Raw genomic sequence first — 14863 nt, forward strand, 5'->3', positions numbered from 1 at the left:
CTGGTTTTCCCAAGTTGGGTTTTTCTGGGGACTTTTGTCCAAAATAACAGTGTCAATTATTATGTGTGTGTGCTAACATATTTCTCAGTTCCTATTTTCTCTTCTGCAATATTATATTTTGTGAAGAATTTGCATTGTGAATATTTCGTTATTTTTCCATAAACAAAATAACTTACATAATTAATTTATCAATGAGAAGAAATATTTCTAGTCGTTGAATTTCAAGGAATTTTCACATTAACCCTGATGTATCAACGACAACCGAAGTTTTCATCTTCTAACATTTTATAATAATTCCAAGGTGAACGTAAATCTAAAGTAACCAATCTTCAAGGGGCGAAAGTTGGTGCAATGCATTTGAGAATGTGCCCATGGCAGAAGAGATGCAAGAGATTGGGACGAATGAATCAATTGAGCAGTGGGCAAAGAATCACCATTTGCAAACAACAACTGCAAATGTGCTTTCAAGCTTGCAAACAACAATTGATCCTGCCATCTACGCCAGTTAATTTTTATTGCTTTCAAGCTTGAATTATTATATCAATCATAGCATTTGTAAAGAGTTCAAGACTCTACTGCAACTCATTGGTGTTTTCCTTGTAACTTCTGTGTGTGTCTGAAGTGCTCATCACCAAATGTCTTCTACCTTTTGTGCATCTTCTACGCATCATTTAAACGTTACAACTTGGGATTACACCTAAACCTTTATCCGTTAAACCTCAAGAAACGTTACTTCTTGGCGTTCTCATGTGTCCTCGGTGCACATAGAATCCTATCACATGAATGCATACATTCTATCTAGCACATATACTTTGTCATCCTCTGTCTTGACATCTCTGAGACAAGTTTATTGGCATGTTAATTGGTTCAAAAGTTCGTTGAGTCATTAACGCACACTCTAGGTAACACATGATGTAATGCTCACTCTAGATGGTCTAAGTAACATCGTCTCTATCATCTCTTTGTGGTCTTTGTGGTCTAAGCAATGCTCCATCCTGGTCAATTTTTGCCACTCCGTCCCTGTCACCTTTGCATGTTAATTTGCCAGCTCAGGAACAAATTCCCTCCTTTGAAAAACCTTCCTCATCTAGAGAAGACCATGATTGCCATTGAAAAAGTTTAATTTGGTCAAGGAAAAATATATTTTTATTATGAAAACCCACACGTGCACAAAAGTTCAAGTCAATCTAAAGGACAAATTGGGTCTCCAAGGAAGAATAGAAATACAGGACAAGTCAACCTCATTTGGACATCACACCACAAGCATCTTCTTCTCTCTCTTCTTTGGATTGGTTCATACAGGTCTATAATTTGAGAGTCCTGAGCTCATAGATGTGAAAGGAAAGAGGTAGTTCTAAAATTCTGCATTGACTTTTTGATTGGGTAACCGTTGACCAAGTTTGACTTGGAGTTTCAACCTCCCTTGACTTGCAAAATTTCGATCTTTTGAGGCCAAATGTTTTTGTGGAGTTGAGATTTTCTGGGCACTTTTATGACAATCTAATAAGAAGAATTTTAAAGGGTTTTCTCCCTTGTGGGGTTTTCCCTGGTCTTTGACCAAATCTTCTGTTTCTCATTGCTCTTGATTGTCTTCTATTGTACATTGCATTTATTGTTCTATCTACAATTGCTATTTATCATTTGAAGATTGAAATTGATTGCTAATTGAAGAAATGATTGGGATAAAGTGATTATAATAGCATAAAACAGTGGAAAATTAACATGGAATGAAAGCTAAGGTGAAGACAAGCCCAAGGAATCAAGAGACAAGTGCAACCATCTTTGGATGAAGCTAAAGGAGCCTATTTATGGTCAAGATGTCTACCTCTTTCTTCAAGGATAATGAGAAGTTGGATGATTCATCGCACTTTGTTGCTTTGGAAGATCAGGTTCGAAGTCATATTGGATGATAATGGTGTTTTCGAATATGTGGAAGGAAAAGTACCTAAGCCTCCAGAAAATCCTCCTGCTGCTAGCAAATCAAAATATAAGAAAATTAAGCTCAAAGCCAAGAAAATTCTTATTGATTCGTTGAAATATCATTTCCTTACTTATGTTGGAAAATTAAAGAAGTCTAAGGACATCTATGATAAGTTGCTTGGGATGTATGAGGGTAACAATTTAAATCACATGCTCTCCTTGAAGAATCAACTCAAGGGCATGAAGATGAATAAGGGAGAATCTGTGCAATCCTATGTCATGAGAATATCCCAATTAAGGGATCAATTGCAGACTACAAGTGAGCCCATATCTGACAAAGAGCTCAAGACTCAAGGGGATGAGAGCATAATGTGTAAGATGTAGCAGTGAATATCCCCTTAAGGTTGTGCAGTTCATCACGCACCAAAGGTTGGTACAATCATCGGTTCCTTAATGATGAAAGGGGCACAATAGAGGCCCTAAGAACCAGGGTGATGTCCATAACGATAGGGCGCAGAGATCATATTTGGCCTTTGCCCACGCGCTGAATTTTATTATCCCAACCATCTTTTGCATTTTTTGGTGCATTTCTTGTTGATTATGGCCATATTATGTTTTTTCTTTCTTTTTAGCACATCGAACTCCAGGGTATTGTCTCAGGCCCGACCCAAGGTGTGAGCTAGGGGAATGGGAGGCTAACACCTTGTGGACCCAATGGACAAATGTGGACCCAGATGGGGAACATGTGAAAAGGGCTTGTAATGAGTGGAGGGAGTGAGATATATGGTATCCGAAAGCAGGAGCATGCAACCAAAATCAAGTTTCCCATGTAGTGCCACTCCTAAAAATAATGGCCAGTAAAGGAGATCCCACATGACTAGGATACAAGATTAACCCCCAAGTTGAGGTAAGGGAACAAGAGTACAATCAAATCCCTTTCTTTTCATCGAATCCCCCCACTAATCCATGCCCAAATGTGCCCAAGGAAAGCAAGCATAAGCACCCAACTGCATAGTGAAAAATCATTCCTTCAGGTTGGATGGCCCACCTTCAAACATATGATAATGACAAATAAGCAAGGGCACACAATGGTTGGCTCAGACGACGAAGAATAGTAGCGTATCGAGCTATCAGGTGGATGCAAGGGGCTATTAGCTGTCGGCTGAAGACAAATCTAGGAGAAAATTTCTCCTATAGGGGTCACCCATTGGTGGTGGGTAACAGTACCCATGGATTTGAGGTGGTGTTTGCATGGGACTTGTATGTCTCATTGTGAGGAAAAGGAGGTCACAAGACCCAATCACACGATAAAGTGTGTTCAATGGAGACTAAAATGCACCATTACAATTCCAACAACCAATGGAGACAACGGGAAAGCTTCCTCGAACATGTCCCCCATCTGAGCAAGATCATCAGTTGGACCACTGACAAGAGTATCCTGAAGGGGCTAAGTCACGGATGATAGATTTGAGGACATGAATGACTATCCACCTCCCTTCTTTCTGCTAGGCTATGACCAAATCCCTAGAATGTTCAAGTTTTACTTGTTGGGTTCTAGTGAGGTCAGCATCAAGGAAGATCTGATGCATGGCTAGGAAAAACAAAACGTTTCTTAACATGGAGGGCTCTAAGATTGTCCTCTAGAATCTGAAAATGGTTACTGTCAATCTTGATAATTGTATAATCAAAATTCAAAATTGATTAGAAAATTACATCAAATTATATAATAAATGTTTGCCATCATCACAAGTCATCTACAAAGATCAATCTATCTATCAATTCCCTCTTTCCCTTTTATGGGAAAAGGTAACTGCTTGTCCTCTACAACATGAAGGTTTTGTGAGTAGAGTCAAATGCTTACCAAAAGTCATCTCAATTTGTGTAGAGGGTGACACTAAGATTGGTTCATCACTCCCCACCCCGTTACCTCCCCCAAATGGCACTAGGTCATCTTCCCTTTCCTTTACCCATACTCTTCCTCCTCTAACCAATCTAGTGTTTTTTACATGATAGGTCTCTTGGTGTCCACCAGCAACTCAAACATGGTGTTAATCTCATCCAAGGAAATGGCATTAACATCTAGGGATCTCTCAAATTACTCCACTCTCAATTGAAAATTGTAGTAAACATAGACAATATCATTAAGGCATTGATATTTAACCTGTTGGAGAGTCATAATATATTTATTGGGCCTTGAAGGGCATAACAGGGTCATGTAAACTTCAAAGTGCATATCAACCACAGTCTAGGGTCGTAAATTATAGAAAAAAATATTTCTAACATGTTGCACTTCCTCATGTGAGTGTTTTCAAATACACTCCAATTGTGTTTGTTGTTGATTTTTGTAGCATCAGATGTTCTCTAGCCTCGAGATTTTGCAGAGGGGCTAAGACACATGCATTCTCCAATACCGAAAAATCGTTTGGGAAAATACCACCTAGAGATGATTTAATTAAAATAATTAACTTTTTAAAATGGTTCCCTAAGTCTAAACTAAAGGAAATCTGGTTAATTAAAGGGTACTAATTAAATCGGGTTTGAATATTCTAGAAGAAGACGAGGATCAACTCCCAGTTAATCTTAGCCCTTGATTATGTTTTAATATTTACCGTTGGAGCTCCAACGAGAGATTATAAAAAAGAGTTCGATGGGCACTTGGAAAACACATTGAGTGAGAGAGATCAGAGATCGAATTTCTCAAGAGTAGCAGCATTGAGTTTCTTGAGTAAGATCGAGTGATATCCCTGTAGTGAGGGTCAGGGATAGTAGCCCGGAAGAGAGTTCTCTAGATCCAGAGAGTGCAAAGCAGAGAAGGCAGAGAGCAATTCAGTGAAGCAACGCAAAGCTTCAGAGGGAGTTCAAAACCCAGATGGGAGAGTCGAGATCCAGTGCCAGCAGCTGGGGTGTGAGACCAGAGGGCCAGAAGGACGAATTTCCAGACAGCAGGGGATAAGCAAGGGAGGTGACACAAAGCCCAACTAGTACGACACAAATCTGCGTAGGATTGATGCAGAAGTTGCGCAGAGGCAGCGTGGGGCTAGCCAGCTAGCCCCTCATCAGTGTCGAATCTCCCAAATCAGTGTCAGATGTTTCTCGCTAACTCTTTGCCATCATTTATCTGTATCAGATAGCCAGTTTTGGGCATCCAACGATTTGTACTCACATTTACTACTGCATAATAATTAAAACCCTTAGTTGCTGCACCTATTTTCCCAAGTCAGATTTTTCAGGGGACATTGTCCAAAAACAATTGTGTTGATGTGTGTAATTATTTCTCTCCAGTGCAGTATTTAATCTCCGTAGTATTTTATTTTGTGTAGGTTGCAGTGTATGTACTTCAGTATTTCCCGTAGAAAACTGCATGTAACTTGTTCAAGTAATTTAACAAATAGGTGAAATATTATCAGTTTGTTGCAATAGGAATCGGGTAACCGATTTTTCACATGGTATCAGAGCACAGATTATGAGTAGGAGAGGTCAGTGCAGAAAGGAAGAGGGAGTTCGAAATTACTGCAAAGCCAGCAATTCGAAATCCCAGAAGCAGCACAGTCCTTGGGCCAAAGAGGTCGACATTTTGAGTGAGATCAATTTCTCTAAGTGAGTCGACAGAGAAATTCTATTCTCCAAATCGAAGCTTTCCAGAGGCAGAAGGGAGCAGCGCAGTTTCCTTGCAGAGCAGATCTTCAGCTGGGACGCAGATATTTTGCAGCAGTTGCTGGAAGAATAGCGTCAAAGGGAGAGAATAGCACATACTGAGAGAATTCCTTCCTCAAAGGACTTCCAGCGAAGAATTCCTTACTCCATAAGGGAGTGCGAATAGCTGGGCAGTAGCTGCGTAGAGAAGAAGAGGGATCAATTCGACTTTTTCAAGAGATATGGCATCAGCTGGGTTGAGAGATCAAGATTGGTTGGACGAAGGCTCCAACTATGTGATCTGGAAGGCTAGGATCTCCTGCTTTCTAGATGAGAATGATCTCAAGACCTATGTCAATAGTGTGGTAGTTGTGTCCGTCAATGCAGATCCGCTCAAGAAATACAAGGCTGAGATGGCGAAGACAAACAGGATCATTCTCGACGGGGTTCCAGATCATGCAGTATCCCATATAGCGGGCAAGAATACTACCCAACAGATGTGGGAAGCCTTAGCTACGCTATACGAAGGATCTTCCGAGCAGTGGAAGATGTACTTAGAAGAGAAGTTGAGATGCACGAGGATGCAGAAAGGGGAGCGAATAGACCCCTTCCTTAAGAGGATTTAGGAAGTCCGGAATCAACTAGCTTTAGTAGGGTCAAGCCCCAACCTACAGAGTTTGTTCGATTAGCATTGAATAGCATTTCTGAAGAATGGCAAGTTTTCATCCAGAGCATCCTAGGCAGAAAGCACCTGCCAGATTGGGAACGTGTATGAGCTGATATGTAGCAGGAGGAGATGAGGCATGATCTTGTGAAGGCCACAATCAGTGGTAGTAGTAGCAGTGCGACGAAAGTCGTGAAGGAAGAGGAGGACGTGGCCCTTGCATCAAAGGGGCAGCAAGAGCAGCGTAGGAGGAAGAAGGACGTTTCAAAGATCAAGTGCTTCAGGTATGGTGAGATGGGCCACTACAGCACTCAATGTCCTCTCAGAAAGAGGGACAAGGAGGAGAAGAAAGATCAGCAAGCTATATTGACAAGTTGTCCTCTAGATTGGAGGAGGATTTTTCCATGATTGTCGAGATGCTTCCAAGGCTGAGGTGAGGTGATCTAGAGTTGTGGCCTCAGAGAGCTACAGAATGGGCAGGATCCTTGAGGAGTCCACCTCTTGGATCAAGACCTTGCTAGGGTAGCCCGTAGTCAGTAGTAGCAGGATGGACGAGTGTCAGTTGGTGCAGTCAGGTGACAGATGCAGTGGCTAGTAGCAGTCAGAAACTTAGCAGAGCAGAGTAGAGTTGGAAGCAGTGCAATTGGCACAGTGCAGAGTTAGCAGCAACATAGAGGCTTCAGTGACAGTGCAAAGACCAGCAGCAATCAGAACTCAGGTGACAGATGCATCATACTGACCACAGTTGGTTCAGTAGGATGGACATCTCTTAGTTGCAACAGCAACAAATGAGAGGCCATTGCAGATGCTGCAGTGGCAGAAACAACAGAGTTGCAGTGCAGATGCAGTAGTTGACAGTAGTTCAACAAAGTCAACAGTAGCATGGATGCAACAATCAGAGTTGCGCAGTAGTTGGTGGGCAACTGCAACTAGACATCGGCGACGCAACAAGAGGTGTTGTAGAGTCAAAGTGATGCTTCAGTGGGTTGTAGCACTAGAACAGATTCCTCGCTAAGAGGGAGTGTTGATTTCTATAGCATCGGATGTGCTCTAGCCTTGAGATTTTGCAGAGAGGCTAACACACATGCATTCTCCAATACCCAGAAATTGTTTGGGAAAATTCCACCTAGAGATGATTTAATTGAAATAATCAACCTTTTTTAATGGTTCCCTAAGTCTAGACTTAAGAAATCTGGTTAATTAAAGGGTATTAATTAAATCAGGTGTGAATCTTCTAGAAGAAGACGATGATCAACTCCCAGTTAATCTTAGCCCTTGATTATGTTTTAATCTTGGTCGTTGGAGCTCCAACGAGAGATTATAAGAAAGAGTTCGATGGGCACTTAGAGAACACATAGAGTGAGAGATAAGATAAGATAATTTTATTAATGTCCAACAAATGACCATAATAGGTCAACGGGACTATCAGTTACAATGATTACATCAAGCCAAGCCGGTGGACCAAACGGTCCCCTTTAACATTTCTTTTTAAAGAGCAGAAAATACATCTATAATCTAAGTAAATGTAAATGTAGAAGCTAGAAGCTCTCGGCTTCGAAGCAAAGCACTGTGATGAAGCAGAGAAGGAGAAGGAGAAAAAAGGAGTCTCCTGTCCAATTCCTACTCCTAACATCTGAGGTCGAGAGAAGAAAACTGAGAGAAGCTTGTCAAAGTCTGTTGTCTTGTGGGCATACTGGGTTGTCGCTGCTGTCGCCTGGAGGTTCTAGGGCGCCTCCCAAGGGTGGATCCAATCCTGGAGCACTGGTGCAGTCTGGTGGGTCGGCCCCCTGGGACTGCACTGATCTGGTCTCAGTGTCTGTGGGTCGGTCAATGGTTCTTTTGGTGCCCCGCGCTAATGGTAGTGCCCTAAAGAAGTCCGTGATCTTCTGCGTGGTGTCCAATCTAGTGGGGGGCTGAAGAAAACAGGCCCAAAATCTGAAGGCCTCCTGGAGATAAAGTGCAAGGCATCTCGGATCAACATATCTGAGGAAGCTGGTCAAAGTCTGAGAAGACCTGAAGAGACAATGGAAACGACCTCAAATCTCGTAGTAAGCAGGGCATCCGAAGATGAAATGTGTCTCTGTCTCTATCTCCTGTAAGTGGCAGAGCTGGCAAATCCTATCTGCCCTATCGATGTGGTGATCTATCTCCACCCAGAGTCTGTGAGACCCAACTCTGAACTGCCCGAGGGGGGTTCTAAGGGCATGCATCCAATGCTAGAACGTGTACTAGGGTCTAATGATGAGCCCATCCCTAATCTCCAGGCAATGCTCCGCGTAGAAGACCATTTTTGGACACAACACATTAGGAGGATTGGTCCATGTAGTCTGAATGTATCGTCTGTAAATATCCTCCTTAATGATTTTATTCAGCTCTTGCTGATTGGGAAGGAGGTGGCCTGGAGCATTCAAAGAGTACTGAAAAGGAGGGAGATGGTCAATTTGGATTCCTGAAGCCTCCAGAAGCTCTGTCACACCGGTGTACCAACATTTGGATCGGCCTGTCTGCATATAGGCGATGTTCTCCGAGGAGAAATATGCTAAATATGGGTATCTATCTCGACCCTTCCTCGCGTCTGCCAGGCCTCGGAGCCTGTGCAGGAGCGACACTAACCTGAATATCACCTCTAGGCGGAAAGGTTGAGCCCCGAACTCTGCTAGAATGATGTGCTGAGGAACTGTCTGCTTGCACCTAATGAAACAGCGCAAAAGGAGGGTCTGGACCCGCTCCGCTGAAGCCCAATCTGACTCTAGGAGAGAGGGACCCCAAATCTCTAAGCCGTAAAGTACTGTGGGGCGAATCAAAGTGTTCATGATGCTCATTTTGGACGAGATGTCCTAGAAATGGTGCTGGAAACATTGCCTTTCTAGAAGGGCTAGGGAGCCATACCCTTTGTTAATCCGAGGCTGAGGGGCTGGCTGCATGCTGAAGCGAGGCCCTGAAAACTGAACTCCCAAATATGTATAGGTGCTGACAATATCGATCTCTTCTCCTTTAAATAGGAAGTGGAAGTCTGAGGTTTTCTTGATTCCATTAAAGATAATCACTTTGGTTTTACCCAAGTTCACAATTAGATGCCTCCGGTCACAAAAAGCTGCGAGAGCATCCAGCTGACTCTGAAGGCCTTCTTGGGAGGAGGCAATAAGGGCAATATCGTTTGCAAAGAGGAGGATGGAAATCAGGACCTGGTGAAGAAGACACCCATCTGTCTCCTGGATATGCTCCCGGAGGAAAGACTCAAGCTCATCGATATAGATCCCGAATAAAGTAGGAGAAAGGGGGCATCCTTGCTTGACTCCAATGGTGCTTCGGATGAAATCTGACATTCCTCTAACTATGCGGAGATGGCAAAGGATGGCCTCATAGAAGAGCATGATAGCTGTCAAGAAAGTCGAGGAGATGCCAATCTCTCTTAGTCTCTAGAAAAGATCCTCCCTCAGGACTGAGTCAAAGGCCTTCCGGAAGTCTACAAAGCAGCAGTGCACTTTAGAGGATCGATGTCTAGCCTCCTCGATCAACGCACGAAGAATAAGGATGTGGTCAATCGTCTGGTGATCTGGGCGGAATCCTGCTTGGCCCCTGGCCTTGAGTTGTCTCTGCTCAAGGAAATGGGAGAGTATCCTATGGAGTGTTGTAGCATATAGCTTGGAGAATGTGTGCCCAACCATGATTGTCCTGTAGTTGTTGGGGTTGGAAGTAGAGCCTGACTTGTGGATCAGGTAGATAATGTGGTGTGACCAACCATCCGGAAATCCATCCCAAACCACCTGGTTGAAAAGGTCCACCAGATATCCTACTAGGGGGCGAAGTCCATGTTTGAAGAATTCTGCCTGGAAGCCTTCTTCGTCTGCTACCCTGCTGCTATTCATTGTCCATATTGCCTCTCTGATATCTTTGTCGGAGAAAAGGTGGCAGGAGGTGTGGGGGGGAAGTAACCTGAATCAGAGACTGCCCAGGAATGTCATATAGCTGGGCGGTGTGAGAGAACATTGAGGCAGGATCAAGGTCGACTGGGGTAGGTGAGCGCCGGGAAAGGATGGTCCCCCAAAAATCTTTAGGGGAGCGAAGGAGGAGAGTAGAAAGAAATTATCTCCTATGGGCAATGAAAAGGCGCTTCTTGCGGCAAAGGAGGCAACGGTAGGCTAAACAGAGGTTAGGGTATGTTGGTAAGGAGTTCCGGAATGCTTGTCGGAGGTCCTGATGCATAGACTTGCATTCCTGGTCATACCATTTATTCATAGGGCAATTTCCCGGTTTGCAGGAGGCGGTGGTGGTACGGGTAGAGTGGGGGAAGGATTGGAGTGCAGCTTCCCAGATTGCATATGAGAGACACTGGTATTTGTCCTTGGCAGAGCTGAGAGAGGCAAACTGGGACTCCGATGGAAGTGTCTGTCTGAGGATTGAGGAGAAGAGATCAGGGTCACCCTCCTCAAATCGAAAGGTGGTCCTGGGAGGGCTGCAGGGAAGAGTAGGAGATGGATTCAGGAGGTCAAACTGCAAAGAGAGTGAGAGGAGTGCATGATCTGTGAGAGGGATGGGGGTGATTGAGAAATTTTTGATGTAAGGGAGGAGATCTAGATTTTCAATAGCGTAGTCAACCACACTTTCCCCGCCTCCAAATGGTCTGCAGGTAAAGAAGTGCGAGGATGGGAAACATGGTAGGCCATTCAAAATTACCAACTCATGAGATTCTCCCAACTGTAGCAGATATCTCCCATAGGCTGTGGTGGGTCCCAAGTGATCCTCAGAGGTCTGGTGCATGCCGATCGTGGTCGGGTCAATCCCCCGAGTGCAAAATATATCCTCTCTCCGGTCATGCATAGGAGTCTGGAGATCTTTGGTCCAGGCATTGAAGTCCCCCGTGAGAATGATGTTCCCTACTGCCGAAAAACTGGTGATGTCAGAATACAGGTCTGTAAAAGGGTCTCTGTCTGAGCTATTGTGAATAGCGTAGGAAGACGAGATAGGTGGGAAGTAACAGACTGCGACATAAATGTCTCTCGGAGGTGATGTTCTGGCTCTGATCTAAATCCACATCAATCTGGCATACTCATTAGTTGCGACCAATGGTACTCTGCTCCTGAGGCTATCACAGACAAGGCAAGCAACACCCCCTGATCCCCTGACACCTCCTGAACTCCGTGTCTCCTATTTGCAAACTGCAGTCCACTGGTATCCTGTAATGTCGGGGAGAGGTCGGACTGGGCTCGCATGAGTCTCGGTAACCAGGAGGATGTCTGCTGAGCTAAGGGCTTCATAAAGTAGGCCTGGTGAAGACCAGAAGGAGCCATTGCCATTCCAGCAGTGAACCGAGAGATCTGTGCCCCGCCTCCTCTCTGCTCGGGCCCGTCATTTGGAGCTACCTGAACGGGATGCCCATCCTGGGGGGAAGGTGTCCCGAATAACTGCCCGAAGGTTTCTAATCACTGCCCATTTCCCTGCCTGTCTTGCTGCTGCAACCTGTTCCCTGGCCTGTTTCAATTCAGCTACTTGAGCTCTTGTGAGGTCTTCATCCAAAAACACTTTATTCGGAAGAGAGAATAGCTTCCGCTTGGCTCGGAGTACCCGAAGTCTATCCGAGGAGTCACGGAACCTGAGGAAGAGGGTAGAGTCCTGCCCTATCCAGGCTTTGTCCAAGGTTATGTCTAGTATGTCGAGAGTGTCGCATAGAAACCTGTTCCCCAGTTCCATTGGGTCCACTAAGGGGGGAAGTGTAGGAAGTCCTCTTACCTTAAGATTTAATTCTCTTGCTCGTCGGGTTCTTTCCTCCACGAGCTGTGCCTGCAATACTTCCTCCGACGCTATGACCGGAGGGGCCTTGTCCTTTCCTCTGACCACCTATGCCCATGTGTTGATATGCGACTCTGTTTCCTGCTTAAAGGACATTTGTTGGGATCTAATTTCCTCCTATTTGTTTTTAAGATCTCTGATCTCCGCCTGTAAAATTTCGTCGGAATTCTGCCCCGCACTTTGTTCTCGGTATTCCTGCAGTGCTTTTCTGATAGATGTGTTCTCTCCCTCTACCAATAGAACTCTGTTTGACAAAGTGCCAATGTCGGCTCGCAGCTCGCGATTTTCCGCCTCTAGGTGTTCCATTTTCCTCATAATTTGTCTAATTTGGGATGTCCAGAAAGAAAAATCTGTTTCTAATGCAATATCGGTGGGGCTGTATACATTCTCGCCTTTATTGTGGCACTGCTGTAAGTACTTCAGCGGACCTCTGTTGTTGAAATCTATGGACGGTGGCGTTTCGGCTTCCCCGGGGTCCGTGTTGTGTTGCTGCTCTGTCATGGTTGGAGTAGTTGATTTTTCCAGGGCTGAAAGTTTCTAGGAGGCTGAGTTTTCAGAGGGCCGAAACGTAGACGGCAGTGGCATTGTGGTGAACGTCCATGGTGGCAGCGACGGCAACAACGTTTTGGCAATTGACACTGCTATGTGTGGAGCTTCAACCGTTCCAGCAAGCAGCAGCTCTTGACAGGGACGTGGACGGGTCGAGTAGGGGCGTGTAGCCTCAACAGAAGTTTCCAAAGGAGGACGAGCAACTCCATGGCAGCAAGTCGTGGAAGAGTCAAGCAACGGAGTGGACGGGTGAGCAGCGACGCGAAGCCTCGACGGGAGTCTGCCGAGGACGTCGAGCAGCTCCGTGGCAGCAAGTCAAGCAGTTGCGTGGATGGTGAGTAGCTACGTGGACGGGAGAGCAGCTCACAGGAACCACGGGAGCCTGGACAGGCATCACGGGAGCCACGAGAGCCTGGACGGTAGGTCACAGGAGCCTGGACGGGGGGTCACGGGAGCTACAGGAGCCTGGACGGGAGGTCACGGGAGGTCAAAGATCAAATTTCTCAAGAGTAGTTGCATTGAGTTGCTTGAGTAAGATCGAGTGATCTCCCTGCAGTGAGGGGCAGGGATAGTAGCCCGGAGGAGAGTTTTCCAGATCCAAAGAGTGCAAGGAAGAGAAGGCAGAGATCAGTTCAGTGAGGCAGCACAGTGCCACGTAGAGCTTCAGAGGGAGTTCGAAATCCAGCTGGGAGAGTCTAGATCCAGTGCCAGAAGTCGTCGTGTGAGACGAGAGGGCCAGAGGGACAAATTTCCAAACAGCAAGGGATCAGCAGAGGAGGTGACGCAGAGCCTAGCCAGTGTGACGCAGAAGCTACGCAGAGGCAGCATGGGGCAAGCCATCTAGCCCTTGATCAGTGTCGGATCTCCTGAATCAGTGTGAGATTTTTCTCACTAACTCTTTGCCAACATTTCTCTGTATCAAATAGCTAGTTTGGGCATCCAACGATTTGTACTCAGATTTACTACTGCATAATAATTAAAACCCTCAGCTGCTGCACCAGTTTTCCCAAGTTGGGTTTTTCCGGGGACATTGTCCAAAAACAACTGTGTTGATGTGTGTGTTTATTTCTCTCCAATGCAGTGTTTAGTTTCCGTAGTATTTATTTTGTGTAGGCTACAATTTATGTATTTCAGAGTTTGCCATTGAAAACTGCAAGTAACTTGTTAAAGCAATTTAACAAGTAGGTGAAATATTATCAGTTTGCTGCAGTAGGAATCGGCTAAACGATTTTTCACACTTGCAACCTAAAGCACTACAAGATTTCTAAGCACCCAAACAAAAAAGTGATGCTTTTCCACCATAGTTTCTCCACCAAATATCCACAACAAACAAGAAAAATAGAGACTTGCATTCCATTTCCATCTAGTAGCAAATATGAAAGAAATAAAACAAATCGAGCAAGTGACATTTAGTTTATATAGAGAAGTTGTATGTGTTTGGTTGAATGACACATGCATACACACAAACACTGCACATATTTACACGAACTTGGTACCTGTGACTAAACTTTCTCAAGGCCATGAACCTGACCATTCAAGGGACAAGAATATGATCTATGTATAACCATATATCTTTAATAATCTAGAACGTACTACAATATACAAGGTGTTTACATTAACCATACTGAGTTTCAGTTTTAACATATATTAATCAGTTTGGGTAATGAAATCATTGTCATATGAAGACTTTCTTATCTAAATAGTCATTTTAATTATAAGACGTTTCTGCTTTGAGGCTTTTACATCTTAAGTCTGAAAGACACAGAACTTGCCTGTATCAAACCGCACCAACCGACAAGGTTTGCCAAAATACCTCGAAAACCAGTCGGCTGCATCAGCACCCTCATCAAGTGCTGAGCCAGACCATTCCCACATTGAAACATTCTCTACCTTTTCACGATTCTTCTGCGGTAGAGAAATTTTTAAAGGTTCCATCCCTGGTGCCTTCACAGCTGCCAAACAAAGAAACTGTCACAAATCTATTTAGATCAAAATATTATGTCCCAAAAAAGAGAAAACAAATTGACATCAACCAGTATGTGATTATCATCCATGATTTCAATCTGAATGGGATAAATGTGGTAGGAATAAAAAACATTATTTCTTATTAAACCTCCTGCTCCAAAAAACTGATACGCTGACATACTGAAGCATATCATCATAACCAGCAATAAATCAAGTTTAAAGCAAAGTTGCAAAATACATTCGAGCTTTCCAAGAGAATAATTATTTCTGTATTTTTCATTGGCTCCATTCACATATGGATTATTTGTACTTGCAGTAAAATTGCTGTCTATAAAGACGCAA

The 14863-nt window shown here is 44.3% G+C and overlaps 1 protein-coding gene across 1 annotated transcript in view; it reads right to left on the reverse strand.

Moving 5' to 3' along the window:
• Nucleotides 1-14863, reverse strand: part of LOC149237635 (uncharacterized) — a 262020-nt gene that overhangs the window by 93727 nt on the left and 153430 nt on the right. Inside the window, exon 3 of the mRNA XM_089372729.1 lies at nucleotides 14329-14508. Coding sequence (XP_089228855.1) covers nucleotides 14329-14508 — 180 coding nt within the window. The remainder of the gene's footprint in view (nucleotides 1-14328; nucleotides 14509-14863) is intronic.

The sequence above is a fragment of the Pinus tabuliformis genome, chromosome 8 (genome assembly GCF_031772625.1).
Source record: "Pinus tabuliformis cultivar Carrire ecotype Pingquan chromosome 8, CPIR1, whole genome shotgun sequence".
NCBI lineage: Eukaryota > Viridiplantae > Streptophyta > Pinopsida > Pinales > Pinaceae > Pinus > Pinus tabuliformis.